Source organism: Schistocerca piceifrons, chromosome 2 (assembly GCF_021461385.2).
Source record: "Schistocerca piceifrons isolate TAMUIC-IGC-003096 chromosome 2, iqSchPice1.1, whole genome shotgun sequence".
Classification (NCBI taxonomy): Eukaryota; Metazoa; Arthropoda; class Insecta; order Orthoptera; family Acrididae; genus Schistocerca; species Schistocerca piceifrons.
Genome location: NC_060139.1, coordinates 343,165,692 through 343,183,897, shown reverse-complemented (window position 1 = coordinate 343,183,897; position 18,206 = coordinate 343,165,692). Strand labels below are relative to the sequence as shown.

General features: G+C 38.4%; 1 protein-coding gene across 5 annotated transcripts in view; it reads left to right on the top strand.

The window, feature by feature from the left end:
* LOC124777532 (tubulin monoglutamylase TTLL4-like) overlaps positions 1 to 18,206 on the top strand; it is a 228,551-nt gene that overhangs the window by 124,560 nt on the left and 85,785 nt on the right. For all 5 annotated transcript variants that reach the window (XR_007015746.1, XM_047252981.1, XM_047252983.1 and 2 more), the window contains exons 13-14: positions 4,736 to 4,999; positions 5,118 to 5,203. Coding sequence is in view for 4 of the 5 variants with exons in the window: in XM_047252981.1 (XP_047108937.1) it covers positions 4,736 to 4,999; positions 5,118 to 5,203 (350 nt within the window). In the remaining variant the exon portion in view is untranslated. The remainder of the gene's footprint in view (positions 1 to 4,735; positions 5,000 to 5,117; positions 5,204 to 18,206) is intronic.

Sequence of the window (18,206 nt, the reverse complement as noted above, 5' to 3'; positions counted from 1 at the left end):
TGAGCTAAAGCACTTCTTAATCAAACAGTAATAAAATAAACTTTCGTTACATCAATATGTCGTCGCACGCTAGTTTGCAGTTTGGTTCATTTTCTTGCACAGGTTGTAAATTTTTTTGTCGCCTAGCTTGCTGATATTTTATAGTACTGCTGCTCACTTGGGTGCATGACAACATAACTTATCGCTGTGTTAGCTGAAGCAGTAATGAAGGAATAGGAATGGTCTCACAGTTGTAAAACAGTGGAATGGTACAAGTGTTATTTGTTGTTGGTGCACTTTATACATAGGTGCATCCACTTGAGGGTTAACGACACTAGTAACTTTGCTACAGTAAGATACTTTTCCGTTCAATAGTAAGTATAAACGTGACTGCAAACTGCATTAGTCTAGAAAGAATCAAAGTTGGCAACAGAGTGAGATTGCTTTTTCTCCTTTCCAGGGGTCACTATAAGTATATTACCTGATCCTGACGGCTCGGAATAGTTACGGCTCATGTCTACCTCTTTTAACTTTCCCTTGCTTGCTACTGTTCTTCTACTAATTTCAGGAATTTGTTATGTTTGTGCTGCAATTTTATTGGTAGCAGTGGTGGCTGCTCATGAATACTTACGTATTCTTTCTCGTGCTCATAAAACTCGAGAGTTCCCATAGTAGTGCCAGTGCCTGGCACACCTCGCTGCAAAGGAATGTCACTGGTGAATGAAGTATCTTCAGTGGCATTTTTCGCAAATATCAAAACTTTCTAAATCACTGCAAAACAAAGTACAGCACAATGAAAGGACGTGGTAAAAACATTAACACACATTGTTTTTGTTCACACAAAATAAAGTCTGCAGTGCCAAAGCTTTGACATCCCAATTGGCAGTTATTACTGCACTGTGGTTGGTTTATGTCCCACACCTTGTGCCTCATACCTCTCCTCCTCCACTTTTAAACTATTATGTTGCCAACATGAAAGTGCAATATTTTAGATGTCTGGGTATACATAAGACTGGAATGATTTGTGTGAAATGGCCCTCACCTTTTGAGTGCTGCAGCTTCACTGCAAAATAATATCCCAACCTTGATGTTCAATCCCAAGTTGGACCTTTCATGCACTGTTGACATTACATGGGATAGTATCCACATGTCACTTCGCTGAAGCCTTTTCTGTCCATTAGTTCCTCACATGGACCATTGTTTTAATAGCTTTCCATGTAAAAGTTGAAATTTTAGCGCATATAAAAACTAATCATTTCCCCCTTTTCACACTTGATCTTGGACATTGATACAGATTGCTTTCACTTGCTGTCATATTCCATTTTAGTTGTCTACTCTCTTGGGGTGCTGCAATTTCTACGGATATTAGTTTATTTTAATATAGTATTCAAATAATTGTTCGTTTGTTTAGTAATTATTTTGGGGATGAGTGATTGGAGGGTTAGGAAGTTTGAAACACTTGGGAGCAACTGACAGAAAAATGGATAAAGAAATGTGCCCTATGTCTCCAAGCTTCCGTAGTTAACACATAACATGCTCTGTTGAAAATATGTCTCTCATTGTTACACAAAATATCCACATTTCTGCTCTCTTTGAAAATTGGTATGTGTGAAATATGACATGGTGGAATTACTATTATCTTACCAGAATTACTGTCACACTTTGTGGATATTACTCATGAAGGAAGCCTTGTGGTCATTACAACACATCAGGTATTTGCTCTGGCATCTTTGTATTATGTGCCATTGCCTGTTAGTAAAGTAAACTACTATTACTCAATGCAGCACTGCAGGTTATTGATACATTTCTTGTGCTATTGTATTGACAACATTAATTATCACAGAACAACCAGTAACAACCTCAACATCTTTTGAACCCAGTTTTGCATGTAGATATTTGTCACTGGTTTGGACAATTAATAGACAAAGTAATTCCTCATCCACTGTTAGCAAATTGCTACAAAGAGAATGACCAAGATTAATTTTTATTGTAACTCTTACATTTTCTTCTCATTCTATTCATGGCTTGAATGTGACCAGAGATAGCTGTCATGTGCGTGAGGTGTGCCTTCATATATATATAATGTGTGTGTGTGTGTGTGTGTGTGTGTTCTTGAAGTAGGCTTTGGCTGAATGCTCAGGGATGCAACAGTCTTTTTTGTTGTGTCTGTGTGCAACTCAGTGTGTCATATTCAGTCAGTAGCAATCTATCCTTTTCATAGTGTTGTTATTATTTCAACCTGGACTTTCCATTGTTAGTTAGTTTCATGTTAGATGGATCATTTGCACAATAAATTGAAATGGTGGAGAATGAGTCATTTTACATTTACATCACACATTTGTAAACATAGTTACAGCCTAGCCATTTATAAGTTTTTTTTTAAATATACAAAAATACAAAGTTAGTTAATTCCTACCCACTACCTTTTACACATTGAAATAATAGAAATTCTTCTACTGAATAGGAGGAGCTGTCAAGGAGAAACTTTTTCAGTTTCATAACTACTTTTCAGTTTGTTTTCAAATTTTACTTTGTTGTCTGTCAGAACATTTCCATCACTGGCTAAGTGATTAAAAATTTTGGTAGCAGCATTGTGGACACCCTTTTGCACTAAAGATATTATTAACGTAGAGTAATGAATGTCATTTTTTCTTCTGATGTTATAATTGTACACATCATTGTTCCTCTTGAACTATAGTGGACTATTTTCAAGTAGCTTCATGGGGGAATAAATACAGTAGTCAAATTACCTAACCTCTTAAACATACGTCTAAAAGGCAATCATTGGTGAGCACTAAATGTTATTCTTATGGAAATGAAGTCCCATGCTTCTTGATAGAATGTAGGGGAACGATACGGGAGACCCACATCGCCGTACTAGGCAAGGTCCTAATGGAGATGTTTTGACATTGCCTTCCTCCGACCGTAATGGCCGTGGATGATAATAATGATGATGAAGACAACACAACAACAATCGGTCAACTTGGGTTAGGTGAAAATCCCTGACCCCGCCGGGAATTGAACCCGGGACCCTCTGCTCAGGAAGCGAGAACACTACCGTGATACCATGAGCGACGGACATGTTATTCTTACAGCATGTTTTTGAGCAATGAAGACTTTCATTCCTAAACATGAGCTAACCAGAATATTATTCCATATGACATTATTCAGTGAAAATATTCAAAAATGTCAACTTACCGATTTCTCTCCCCCAAGAATTTCAATGATTCTAAGAAGAAATGTGACTGAACTGAGCTGTCTTAAGAGTTCCGAAATGTGCTTTTTCGTTTAAATTCTCATAAATGTGGACACACGCAAATCTTAGTTTCAACCCAATTTATTATTTCTTCACTATGTGTTAAACTTATCATTGTTGTAGTACCTCTGGATGCACAAAATGAATGTGTGGTGTCTGTTTGAAATTGGAAGTGAAACCATTCTCAGAAAACTAAGTCAGTGTTACTTTTAAGAACACATTTTTGTTATTTCTTCTATTGCTGTGCGTATCCTTGGATTGATTAGAATACTAACATCATCCACAAAAAGAGCTAATCCTCTTAATTAACATGTATCACATTTCTTACAGAATGGTTTAACAATGGTAGATTTCAATCTCCCTGGGAAAATTATGTGGGCACAAATCTTTAGTACTTCATTGGAAACACCATAAAATACATATGAGCATTTATTTTTTAGAAAATATGTAATTTTCTTAATTTCAGAAGGAGAATAAATTCATATGATTGAATTTTACGGGAGTTGTTCTGTCAATACACTGCTGTGATTTTTCTCTTGAAATGTTGTGAGAGTACAAAAAGGATATTTAATATAATAAAGAACTAAAGACAAAAAGAATGGTTTGATACACTTCTTTTGAGTATTATTTATAAAAGATAGACCACAACAAGCACTTCACAAATTTAACTGGGCTCATGAAACAAATAATGCATAAATCTTTATATTAAAAATGAGTTCAGAGCCATTCTAAGAAAAACTGACACACACAAGTAAAGCATTGTCACCATGTGAATGATATGGTCAGTTTGTTCAGTGGATGTTGCTTGTGTTATCAGTTGTGATTGTAATAGTAAATGAAAATAAGAATTTTAACTTTGTTCAGCCACCAGAACAGTTAGACATTTCTTCTGAGGAATAATAATAATAATAATAATAATGGAGGTATAATGAAATTCAGTCACCCTCCCTTCCTCGGACCCTCTCATCTCTTGAGAGTGAAAACATGGTGCTCAGCATTTTTTCATGGCCATATCACATATTGCTTACTCCTTTGGGGTAGTTCCACTGGGGCAAAAAGGTTTTTATGTGGCAAAAAAGGCTATCAAGTGTGTAATGGCTATTTTGTATCTTGTAAGCCACTTTTCAGGAAACTGTATCTTGAAGTAAAACTGTTTAGTGACTGCCACCACAAGCATACTCTCGTCTCTTCAGAGATGTTCTACAAAATTGACAGGAATTTGTTGATTGTGTAAAAGACTATATAAAATTTTAACTTATACTCGTATGTCTGTATGCAAATCTGTGTGATGTAACTGTTTTGTTAGTATGTGTACCATTATGTATTATTTAATTTGTAAAAACTATTAACATCGATAGCATGCAAAATGCTTGATGATGAAATAAATAAATAAACTAAATATATCGGAGACAATGAGCTCTATTATCTTCTTTGGCATGTGATTGAATTACCTTTTTGTATATATTATTGATATACACTATTGTGGTATTTGTGTTGTAGGTAAATATTTCGCCATCACTGCATTCATCATCTCCACTTGATCTGGCTGTAAAGGGTCCAATGGTGTGTGATCTCATGAACATGGCAGGTTATCAGATACCCAACAAGTTACATTCTTCACTGCAGGAAGAATTACTGAATCGTTTTGGACTGAAAGGTCGAGTTACGAATCTTTGTTTTGATAAACGTCTGTATACAACAGTATTATCAAAGGAGGAACGTGCAAAACACAACCATCACCTGCAAAACAGCACACGCCAAGAGGTATGTAGATCAGCACCTGCTGTTTCACTGAATGTGGAAATAAATATAAGAGCCAGTAATTCAGGTAATGCTGATATGTTTGGGCATATATCCATTTTTTCTTTCTCTTTGTCATCAGTACCTAGAAGACATCTTACAAGATTTGACTCCTGATGATGTGAGACACCTTATTCAATCTGAGGATGAACTAACCCAGGCTGGCAGGTACGTATGTGTTGTTGAAATTGGACCCGTACAGTTTTTACTTTCAGTTACCTGATTCTACTTTCCATAGATTATATGCACATTTTATGTTGATACAACAAAGTGTATATGTATATATTTAAAGATTAAAGACAGCAGTGTACTACATATAATAAAAGTGAACATATTAGTCCTCAACTCTTCTCTTATTTAATAACAGAAGTAAATATCTTTGCCTTATATATTACACGTTACTAGTTGCCCTAAAATTTGTCTATAATATAGTGACCAAAACATATTACATCAGTTTAGATTCAAGTTTGCTTGGCTGCTTGTTAGACTTTTGGTTAGACACTTTCGTAATAGGCCCATCATAAAAGATTTTTGTCACTCCATATTGAGAACCCAATAGCTGTGGTGGCAAGTAAAGGAGGGCATTTATTCAGTTTTTTTATTGTTAGTGTATTCTTACACACATGCATTTGATTCTTCAGGAAGCAGCCAAAGTGAAAAGTTCTTAAATAAGTAAAAGGTTCATACAGTGTAGGCACAGTTCTTTGTTTGTTTTTGTTTCATCACTTAAACAATACAGATTTAATCGTTTATATTTCTCTGGAAGTTTTGAATATTAATGGAGTAGTCGAGGAAAGTTTAATGTAGACTAAAACTAAAATTTGTTTGCCATGAGTGAGAAGAGTGTGACTCGCCGTAGGATTGTTAGTTCTGGGGTGTGGTGTGAGGGTTGTTCCAGTGTTTATCATGTGGGTGACTAGCGTTGTGGGAATCGGAACAGGAGGAAGAAGATTGTTGTCCATCAGGTGGAATTAGATAAGGCAAAACAAGATCTGGAAAGGTTAATGGGGAACGAGGTAAGAGAGATGTGGGAAGTGACAACAGAACAGGTTGTAGAAGAAATAGGAATAGGACTTTCTCAGACAGTGTTGATGCCAATGTGGAAAACAGGTTTGATCTGTTGTCACAGTTGAAAACTGATCAGCCACAAGTACGTGTAGGAGTAGACAGGACACAACAAACTTTAAAAAGTGTCTGGGAAGTAAATATTCAGAAAAAATTAAGAAGAAGAAGAAGAAGAAGAAAGTTTTGTTGTTAGGTAGTTCACATGGTAGAGATGTTGGCCAACTGTTGTAGAACAACTAGAGTTGGGTTACCAGGTCACAAGTTTTTTAACCTATGTGCAAGCTCAGGTCAGGTGATAGAGGATGTAGGTTCACTTTGCAAAGACTTTACAAGAGAAGACACCGTGTTAATAGTGGGTGGGCTTGTATCTGTTATGAGGTGCCATAACTGGCTTTATTTAACCTCTTCTGTTAGTAGAGTTAATTTAGAGGTGGAATGACTGCTTGGATCAGGTGTGGGGTCTCATATCGGTGTGGTTCCTGAGAAACAAAAAGTGTTCAGAGACAGGCTGAAAATGACATTCACATTGATAAAACAGGCAAACAGAAACCAAATTTTAATGTACACAATTCATGCAGACAGCCTCTGATTGAAACTGGAGATATTAAAAAACTGGCAGAAAAGCTAGGTTCATCCAGTTGTAATTCAGCCAGTGCACAAAATCAGCTATCCTCATTGCATCAGAATATCCTACGTCTAAGGCGTAAGCAAGTTGTTGTTGTTGTTGTGGTGGTCTTCAGTCCTGAGACTGGTTTGATGCAGCTCTCCATGCTAATCTATCCTGTGTAACCTCCTTCATCTCCCAGTACCTACTACAACCTACATCCTTCTGAATCTGTTTACTGTATTTATCTCTTGGTCTCCCTCTACGATTTTTACCCTCCATGCTGCCCTCCAATGCTAAATTTGTGATCCCTTGATGCCTCAGGACATGTCCTACCAACCGATCCCTTCTTTTAGTCAAGTTGTACCACAAACTTGTCTTCTCCCCAATCCTATTCAATACCTCCTCATTAGTTACGTGATCTACCCATCTAATCTTCAACATTCTTCTGTAGCACCACATTTCGAAAGCTTCTACTCTCTTCTTGTCCAAACTACTTGTTGTCCATGTTTCACTTCCATACACGGCTACACTCCATACAAATACTTTCAGAAACGACTTTCTGACACTTAAATCTATACTCGATGTTAACAAATTTCTCTTCTTCAGAAACGCTTTCCTTGCCATTGCCAGTCTACATTTCATATCCTCTCTACTTCGACCATCATCGGTTATTTTGTTCCCCAAATAGCAAAACTCCTTTACTACTTTAAGTGTCTCATTTCCTAATCTAATTCCCTCAGCATCACCCGACTTAATTCGACTACATTCCATTATCCTCGTTTTGTTTTTGTTGATGTTCACCTTATATCCTCCTTTCAAGACACTGTCCATTCCGTTCAACTGCTCTTCCAAGTCCTTTGCTGTCTATTACAATGTCATCGGTGAACCTCAAAGTTTTTATTTCTTCTCCCTGGATTTTAATACCTACTCCGAACATTTCTGTTGTTTCCTTTACCGCTTGCTCAATGTACAGATTGAATAACATCTGGGAGAGGCTACAACCCTGTCTCACTCCCTTCCCAACCACTGCTTCCCTTTCATGTCCCTCGACTCTTATCACTGCCATCTGGTTTCTGTACAAATTGTAAATAGGCTTTCGCTCCCTGTATTTTACCCCTGCCACCTTTAGAATTTGAAAGAGAGTATTCCAGTCAACATTGTCAAAAGCTTTCTCTAAGTCTACAAATGCTAGAAACGTAGGTTTGCCTTTCCTTAATCTTTCTTGTAAGATAAGTCGTAAGCTCAGTATTGCCTCACGTGTTCCAACATTTCTACGCAATCCAAACTGATCTTCCCCAACGTCGGCTTCTACCAGTTTTTCCATTCGTCTGTAAATAATTCGTGTTAGTATTTTGCAGCTGTGACTTATTAAACTGACAGTTCGGTAATTTTCACATCTGTCAACACCTGCTTTCTTTGGGATTGGTATTATTATATTCTTCTTGAAGTCTGAGGGTATTTTGCCTGTCTCGTACATCTTGCTCACCAGATGGTAGAGTTTTGTCAGGACTGGCTCTTCCAAGGCCGTCAGTAGTTCTAGTGGAATGTTGTCTACTCCCGGGGCCTTGTTTCGACTCAGGTCTTTCAGTGCTCCGTCAAACTCTTCACACAGTATCGTATCTCCCATTTCATCTTCATCTACATCCTCCTCCATTTCCCCAATATTGTCCTCAAGTACATCGTCCTTGTATAGACCCTTTATATACTCCTTCCACCTTTCTGCTTTCCCCTCTTTGCTTAGAACTGGGTTTCCATCTGAGCTCTTGATATTCATACAAGTGGCTATTTTTTCTCCAGAGGTCTCTTTAATTTTCCTGTAGGCTTTATCTATCTTACCCCTAGTGAGATAAGCCTCTACATCCTTACGTTTGTCCTCTAGCCATGCCTGCTTAGCCATTTTGCACTTCCTGTCGATCTCATTTTTGAGATGTTTGTATTCCTTTTCGCCTGCTTCATTTACTGCATTTTTATATTTTCTCCTTTCATCAATTAAATTCAATATTTCTTCTGTTACCCAAGGGTATCTACTAGCCCTCGTCTTTTTACCTACTTGATCCTCTGCTGCCTTCACTACTTCATCCCTCAGAGCTACCCATTCTTCTCCTACTGTATTTCTTTCCCCCATTCCTGTCAATTGTTCCCTTATGCTGTCCCTGAAACTCTGTACAACCTCTGGTTTAGTCACTTTATCCAGGTCCCATCTCCTTAAATTCCCACCTTTTTGCAATTTCTTCAGTTTTAATCTACAGTTCATAACCAATAGATTGTGGTCAGAGTCCACATCTGCCCCTGGAAATGTCCTACAATTTAAAACCTGGTCCCTAAATCTCTGTCTTACCATTATATAATCTATCTGATACCTTTTAGTATCTCGGGATTTTTCCATGTATACAACCTTCTTATATGATTCTTGAACCAGGTGTTAGCTATGATTAAGTTATGCTCTGTGCAAAATTCTAACAGACGGCTTCCTCTTTCATTTCTTGGCCCCAATCCATATTCACCTACTATGTTTCCTTCTCTCCCTTTTCCTACTCTCGAATTCCAGTCACCCGTGACTATTAAATTTTTGTCTCCCTTGACCACCTGAATAATTTCTTTTATCTCATCGTACATTTCTTCAATTTCTTCGTCATCTCAGAGCTATTTGGCATATAAACTTGTGCTATTGTAGTAGGCATGGGCTTCGTGTCTATCTTCGCCACTATAATACGTTCACTATGCTGTTTGTAGTAGCTTACCCACACTCCTATTTTTTTATTCATTATTAAACCTACTCCTGCATTACCCCTATTTGATTTTGTATTTATACCCCTGTATTCACCTGACCAAAAGTCTTGTTCCTCCTGCCACCGAACTTCACTAATTCCCACTATATCTAACTTTAACCTATCCATTTCCCTTTTTAAATTTTCTAACCTACCTGCCCGATTAAGGGATCTGACATTCCACGCTCCGTTCTGTAGAATGTCAGTTTTCTTTCTCCTGGTAACGACGTCCTCTTGAGTATTTCCCGCCCGGAGATCCGAATGGGGGACTATTTTACCTCCGGAATATTTTACCCAAGAGGACGCCATCATCATTTAACCATACAGTAAAGCTGCATGCCCTCGGGGAAAATTACAGCTGTAGTTTCCCCTTGCTTTCAGCCGTTCGCAGTACCACAACAGGAAGGCCGTTTTGGTTAATGTTACAAGGCCATATCAGTCAATCATCCAGACTGTTGCCCCTGCAACTACTGAAAAGGCTGCTTGCCCCTCTTCAGGAACCACACGTTTGTCTGGCCTCTCAACAGATACCCCTCCGCTGTGGTTGCACCTACGGTACGGCTATCTGTATCGTTGAGGCACGCAAGCCTCCCCACCAACGGCAAGGTCCATGGTTCATGGGGGGGCCGTAAGCATAATGAATTGCTTATTTGTGTCGATACAATTTGCGACTATGAATATCATGTAACCATGGGTATAGATATGTTAAGTGTTACAGGATTCAAGTTAGCTTCTTACTTCTATAGAGGACATTAGAAAAAAGGAGGAGGTGCCACATTTGTCAGATACTGCTTTGATTTCAGTAGTGTTAATGTTAATAAATTTTGCTCAGAGCAGCACTTGAAGCTGGTGCAACAGAGGTATTATTTCATAATAAGTCCTTTATAATAGTAAGTATATACAGAGCACCTTTGGGAAACTTTAACCTCTTCATAAAAAATCCGGAAGCTGTTCTGTCACACAGAAAAAAAACTAGGAAGTAGTGGTTGCTAGTGATTTATTGAAAAGCTCTGTCGGTGAACAGTTATTGCAATTGGTAACCCTGTCGTTCAGTTTGACTCCTACTGTCAACTTTGCAACTATGGTATGTAAAGGCTCTGAGAGTGCTATTGACAATATCTTCGTTCACAAATGTGGGAAAAAGCCATATCACAAAACCAATAGAAAATTGGCTATCTGATCATGACATGCAGCATCCTGTGTTAAATGTTGAAACTTGTCAGGTTAAAAATGTGTTAAATCTGAGTGCAGAAGTGTAATAAATCAGTCAAAAAATTGAGATTTTATGAGATTGCTTAAAGACATGAACTGGATAGATGTTTACAGTACTTCTGACTCAGACGGAAAATACAAAACATTCATTAATCAAGTTACTTCCTTTTTTGAAAATTGTTTTCCCCTAAAGGCAACTCAAATCGAACAGAAGTCTAAAAATAAACTACGGATTATACAAGGAATAAAGATATCATGTGGGACAAAAGGAGACTGTATCTACTATATAGGAACATCTCTGATGTTAGTTAGGATTGTAATGCATTATAGAGAATACTGCAAAATTAAAGCATGTAATCCAGAAATCTAAATAGCTTTATTATAAGAAAAAGATAATTACATCAGGCAACAAAATAAAAAATTTATAAGATATTGTGAAGACAGACAGGTGGGACCAACAAAGGGAGAGGAACAGATAGTTCTACAAAGAAACGAGACGTTAATTACAGCTTGGGGTCATAAGGTTCGGTAAACAATGTAATGAAATACCTGAGACCAGTCTTTACAAATAATGTCTCCCAAAGAAGTAGCATCCATCAGAAAATCCTTCAAATCTAAGTATTCTAGTGGTTAATATAATGGAAGGAAACATTCCACGTGGGAAAAATTATATATAAAACCAAAGATGAGGTGACTTACCGAACAAAAGCGCTGGCAGGTCGATAGACACACAAACAAACACAAACATACACACAAAATTCAAGCTTTCCTGGTCCTACTCCAAATCCCATGCCACTTTCCTTGACGTTGACCTCCACCTGTCCAATGGCCAACTTCACACGTCCGTCCACATCAAACCCACCAACAAGCAACAGTACCTCCATTATGACAGCTGCCACCCATTCCACATCAAACGGTCCCTTCCCTACAGCCTAGGTCTTCGTGGCAAACGAATCTGCTCCAGTCCGGAATCCCTGAATCATTACACCAACAACCTGAAAACAGCTTTCGCATCCCGCAACTACCCTCCCGACCTGGTACAGAAGCAAATAACCAGAGCCACTTCCTCGTCCCCTCAAACCCAGAATCCCCCACAGAAGAACCACAAAAGTGCCCCACTTGTGACAGGATACTTTCCGGGACTGGACCAGACTCTGAATGTGGCTCTCCAGCAGGGATACGATTTCCTCAAATCCTGCCCTGAAATGAGATCCATCCTTCATGAAATCCTCCCCACTCCGCCAAGAGTGTCTTTCCGCCGTCCACCTAACCTTCGTAACCTGTTAGTTCATCCCTATGAAATCCCCAAACCACCTTCCCTACCCTCTGGCTCCTATCCTTGTAACCGCCCCCGATGCAAAACCTGTCCCATGCACCCTCCCACCACCACCTACTCCAGTCCTGTAACCCGGAAGGTGTACACGATCAGAGGCAGAGCCACGTGTGAAAGCACCCACGTGATTTACCAACTGACCTGCCTACACTGTGATGCATTCTATGTGGGAATGACCAGCAACAAACTGTCCATTCACATGAATGGACACAGGCAGACAGTGTTTGTTGGTAATGAGGATCACCCTGTGGCTAAACATGCCTTGGTGCACAGCCAGCACATCTTGGCTCAGTGTTACACCGTCCGGGTTATCTGGATACTTCCCACCAACACCAACCTATCCGAACTCCGGAGATGGGAACTTGCCCTTCAGTATATCCTCTCTTCTCGTCATCCGCCAGGCCTCAATCTCCGCTAATTTCAAGTTGCCGCCACTCATATCTCACCTGTCTTTCAACAACTTCTTTGCCTCTACACTTCTGCCTCGACTGACATCTCTGCCCAAACTCTTTGTCTTTAAATATGTCTGCTTGTGTCTGTATGTGTGGATGGATATGTGCGTGTGTGCGAGTGTATACCTGTCCTTTTTTCCCCCTAAGGTAAGTCTTTCCGCTCCCGGGATTGGAATGACTCCTTACCCTCTCCCTTAAAACCCACTTCCTTTCGTCTTCCCCTCTCCTTCCCTCTTTCCTGAGAGGCAACAGTTTGTTGCGAAAGCTTGAATTTTGTGTGTATGTTTGTGTTTGTTTGTGTGTCTATCGACCTGCCAGCGCTTTTGTTCGGTAAGTCACCTCATCTTTGGTTTTATATATATTCTAGTGGTTACGATGACATATCAACAAAGGTAACGAATAGTGCTCATGCAAGTTGCGTTCTGTCTTAAGTTATTCGTGTAATCAATCTCTTATCAGCAGAACATTTCCAGACTGGCTAAGATACTGAAGATAGCCTCTTTACAAGAAGGGGGATAAAGAGATACCATCAAATTATCGACCAGTTTCACTTTTGCTGACTCTTTGAAAAATATTGGAAATTGTTCCATAATATTTGGAAAGGTTGTGTTCAAGCATCTTCTTAAGCATCTGACTGCAAATAATATATTGTCCAAGTCACACTTTGGATTTCTTAAGTGTTCAGATATAGAGAAAGCTATTTACATGTATAGTGAGAGTGTACTTAATTAATTAGATAACAAATTAGAGTCTGTGGGCATTTTCTGTGGCCTGTCAAAAGTCTGATTGTGTGAATCACGGCATTCTCATAAGTAAAGTAAAATATACAGTGTCACCGACAGTGCTGCGAAATGGTTAGAGTGTTATCTAACAAACAGGAAACAAAATTTGTCGTTGTGAATACCTGTGTGGTAAGCAGTCAGACTTCATCTGAGTGGGAATTAATTACATGTGGTGTTCCTCAAGGTTGCATCTTGTGTCTGTTACTTTTTCATTACTGACCTCTCGTCTGTTACATAACCAGATGCTAAGTTTGTTTTGTTTGCAGATGATACAAACATTGCAATAAGTAGCAAGTCGGGTACAGATTTAGAAAAGGCTGCTAATCAAATTTTCACTAACATTAATAAATAGGATAAAGCTAATTCACTGTCATTAAACTTTGAAAAGACACACTATATCCAGTATCCAGTTCAGAACGTACAAGAGATTTCCTTCCAGCATACATATAACATATGAAGACAGGCAGATCAAAGAGATTGACAATGTTAAATTTCTTGGATTACAACTCGATAATAAATTCAGTTTGGAAGGGCGTACAACACAGTTGCTGAAGTCCCAAAACAAGTCTATATTTGCAGTGAGGATGGTGTCAAATGTAGGAGATGTAAATATAAAAAAACGTGCATCCTTTGCTTACTTGCATTCTGTTATTGCTTAGGGGATCATATTCCGGAGTAACTCGTCAAACAGAGCAAAAGTTTTCTTGCAAAAGCTGTAATATGACTCATTTGTGGTTTTAATTCAAGATCATCATGTAGAAACCTGTTGAAGGAACTTTGTATTCTAACCACTGCTTTTCAGTATATTTATTCCTTAATGAAATTTGTTGCAAGTAATATATATGTGTTTCCTACCAATAGCTAGGAATAAGAACAATCTACATGAAGACCTAAAATTGCTTACCTTGATCCAAAAAGAAACAACCATTAAAAACTTAGTTTCAGATGAAGTACAGTTTAAACAGAGCATGAAAGACTTTTTGGTAGACAATGCTTTCTACTCTATAGATGAATATCTTAACAGGGCTATATGAATGTCTTAAAAGGGACAGTTAGACCGGATTAAGGAAAAATGCCTGTTAATTTCAGTTTTGACAACACTTGGTCATAAGTCAAGGTAGGTATTTTGTGTGATAAATTTATTAAAAGTGCATAAATATGTTTCATTCTGGCAAAGTATTGATTTTATAAATATTAACTGTTCCAGTTTACTGTAATGTATTCACCTATTTTGACAGTCCCTGACAAATGATCAGGGTAGTGAGTATTATATACAAATGTTTTATGTTTTCTACGTTATACTTCCTGACTTGTTCCACACCCACTAAAATCACCTCATTTTTGTGTCTGTGGAATGAAAACTGAATCTAATCTAACCTCTACAGGTGTTGTTACAGTGGACATCACTATTATTTTCAAATTGTAGTGAATTGTCTCTTTTTGACATCACTAGCTACATAAATGGCACATTGACTTATTTCCAAAACTAGTGCTTATGGAAAGAGCAAATGTTGCTGAACCCAGCTGTTAAAGTAACAACAATCTACACCTATATCAATACTCAGTTAGCCACATTACGATGTATGGTGGAGGTCCAGTCTCTTTTTCCTTTTTGTTCAGGTTATTGTCAGTTTGTGTTACTTCCACAAACGTAGGAACATTGTACCATGTTCAGATCCCTGCTCATTTACTACATTTATCATTAATGTAGATTTCCTTATTGTTGTACAAAACTGAACACACTTCCTGCTTTTTGCAAAATTTTCAGCAGTTCTGAAAACTACACTGCTGGCAAAAAAAATTGGTACACCCTTTCAGAGGTTTCCAATTCACTCAAGATTTATTGTTTCAACAATGCATAAGTAGTATATGAAATGATTACATTTACTAATCAATAGCTCAGGCAATTCTGAGGTACTAGGTTTTGATCCATGCTGCAACACCTGTATTAGTAAGTGTTGTGGTAGTCTCCACATGTGACTATGCAAATGCTGACTCTGGCATCCAGTCAGTCGTACAGATGGTGAATCATTCTCCTGGGATATGTTATGCCACACCTGCATGACCTGTTGACATAGTTTTGTAAGAGTTGTTGGTTGATGAGTCACACAAATATTTCTGGTCCCATCATATTCCACACATGCTTGATTGGAGACCAGTCCAGAGATTGTGCTGGCCACTGAAGTTGCGACACATTTTGCAGAGCATGTTGAGTTTCACCGGCTGTGTGTGGCCGAGTATTACCATGTTGGAATGACATATCACCTTCCTGTTGCAAGAACACAAAAAAAGGTCTGACAACATTCTGCACATACAGAGTGCTGGTTAATGTTCCTTCCAAAAGACCCAAAGGTGAAAGAGAGTTGTAGCTTATCGCACCCCAGAGCGTAAGGTCTGGGGTGGGGCCAGTGTGTCTTGCATGTTCACAAACCTTATGTTGTATGCCCAAACAACCGTCACTTGTGTGCAAGCAGAATCTGCTGTCATTGCTGAAGACCATGGTATGCAGTTCGATCTTCCAAGTGATCCTCTGACAGCATGTTGATGCTGTGGTGTCAGTGGAAGATGGGCTGTAGTTCCATTGCTAATAACTGGTTTGCAACAGTTTTTGTTAATATGTTTGGACCCACAAGTCCTCTTAACTATGCTGTGGTAGCTGTACCATTTGCTACTGCTGTCCTTGCAATGTGACAATCATGGTAGGCATCTGTACTGAGTGAACATCCAGGACCTACTGGTGTGAGAATGTTCACATGGCCACTGATACCATCACCATTGCACAACTGACACTGCTTTTCCGATTTGAGTAACAAACAGGTTTCGAATAGCACTGCAAGATTTGGTCTGCATTCCACAGAATAAGGACAAATAATGGAAGATGTGCTGGCTCAAAGTATAAACGGGAATTAATAACATCGCTAAGCTGTGATTGTGGTGCAGAAGGACAAAACTGTTCAGCTTATCATTCCTACATGCTCAAAATGCATTCCTCACCAGGAACAAAGACATAAATTGAATATGTTTAGGGGTTGGCTATGTCCATGGCATTCTGTGCTTTGCAAATACTGTAAATTTAATTAACTCATGGATATGATTTTTTTTTCTGTGGATTAAATATTAGTGTATGTACTGTTAAAGAAATAATGTTATCTTGTGGGATGTGATGCTAGCTATATGCTAAATGGATAACAAATCATACCAATAATGACATGTTTTTGAGAGATCCTGAATGTGCTGCTGCTTTGATAAGCATATATTCATAGGACATATTGTAAAACACAGTACTCATGAAATATGGGCTTCAGGAAAACAACAAAATCCCTATGGCATCTCCCTAGTTCTGCTTGTGATGTAAAGCATTCTTGCATCATCTTAGTTCAATGTCTTGTAGCACCTGAAATGTAGCAGAACGTATTTTGTATTTCATGCACATCAGTGTGAAACAGCAGGAAATGACTTTACAAAACTCGTATAGCTCCATGTAATCGTAAGCTAGCTCATCCTGTATGCTGACGACCGAATGCTGTCATCAGCATAAGGAAATATTTGAAACTTGGCACCTATTCACAGTCCCATTACCCACTGTCTCGATGAAGACTGTTGTAAGGTCTTGGAAAATCGACAAACAGTTTCTAGACTTTTCTCTCTCTTTCCGAATATTTCTCAATAATTTGCCTAAGAGTAAACACAGGGTCAGTTGTCAAATGGTTTGGATAGTATCCAATGATGTTCTCCAGTGATATTTTTTCAAATGATTTTACAGTTTTCTAAAATAACTGTACAAAGTATCTTGTACACCATATCAATTAAACTGATTCTTCAGTAGTTACAGGAATTTGTCCTGCTTCATTTCTTGCATGTTGGACAAACGACTGCTGTCTTCTGTTGGACAAACGACTGCTGTCTTCCAGCTGATTGGCAATGCCCGAGTCTTACAATTGAACTGAATGAATTTGCACAGTTCAGTCTGTAATTTACTTCGTCCGTTCCTCAACATTTCTGCACAGACCATATTCTTTCTTGTTGCTTTATTGATTTTCATCTTCCACTGGCTTTCTCTCTGTCTTCTCCATGGTGTCATTGTGTGTCATTTTTCTCCTGGGCTTCACTGAGACTTAATTCTGGGTTAGGCCAGTTGAATAGCTTGCTGAAGTATTTTTTTCATTTCCCTAAGACTGATTCAGCATCAATAGTCATATTTCCATTTTTGTCATTGGTGTACTGACTTGTTGCATTGAACCCTTTCCTTGTTCCACATTTTCAGGAATTCTTAACATTAATTTATCCATTTTACTGGTTGTTGAGCTCTGTGGCTATGGATTATATTATTTTAAGAAATACCACAACAATTTTTTTAAATGCTACTCTCCACAAGATATACATTTATGATATGTTACTTGTTATATGTGCTAACTTTCTGTTGTGCTTATTATTCAGATTTTTTCACTTATAATTTTGGCACAAACACTTTTTTTTTTTTTGCATGTTGCACAAAAACTGACCAGTATCTGCCATGTTGCAACTAACATGTCTATTTACATTGGTAAATTATGGCTATGTTGAGAGTTCCTTTTTGCTTACAAATTCAGAAATTATTGTTTAAGTCATTTTGGTGTTTGCACTACATATTTATTTTACCTTCTGTATAATCAAAAAAACTGAAATTGCTTAGTAACTATCTCCTCCTCTGACACCAGTAAATCTGTTATCTAGCCACAGACTGGCAGTTGTCTGATCACCCAGTATCACCTGACCTTGACAAGCTCAACAACATCCTTCACCAGTGCTTAGATTACCACTTGCCACTCTCTGTGATGTGCCCACAACACTGAAAGTTGGGTTCCGCTGCCAACTCAACCTACAGAATATCCTTGTCCATCCCTATTCCAATCCAGCTCCTCCCCTGTGCTCCATGGGTTATTCCTTTGTGGTTGACCCTGGTGTAAGACCTG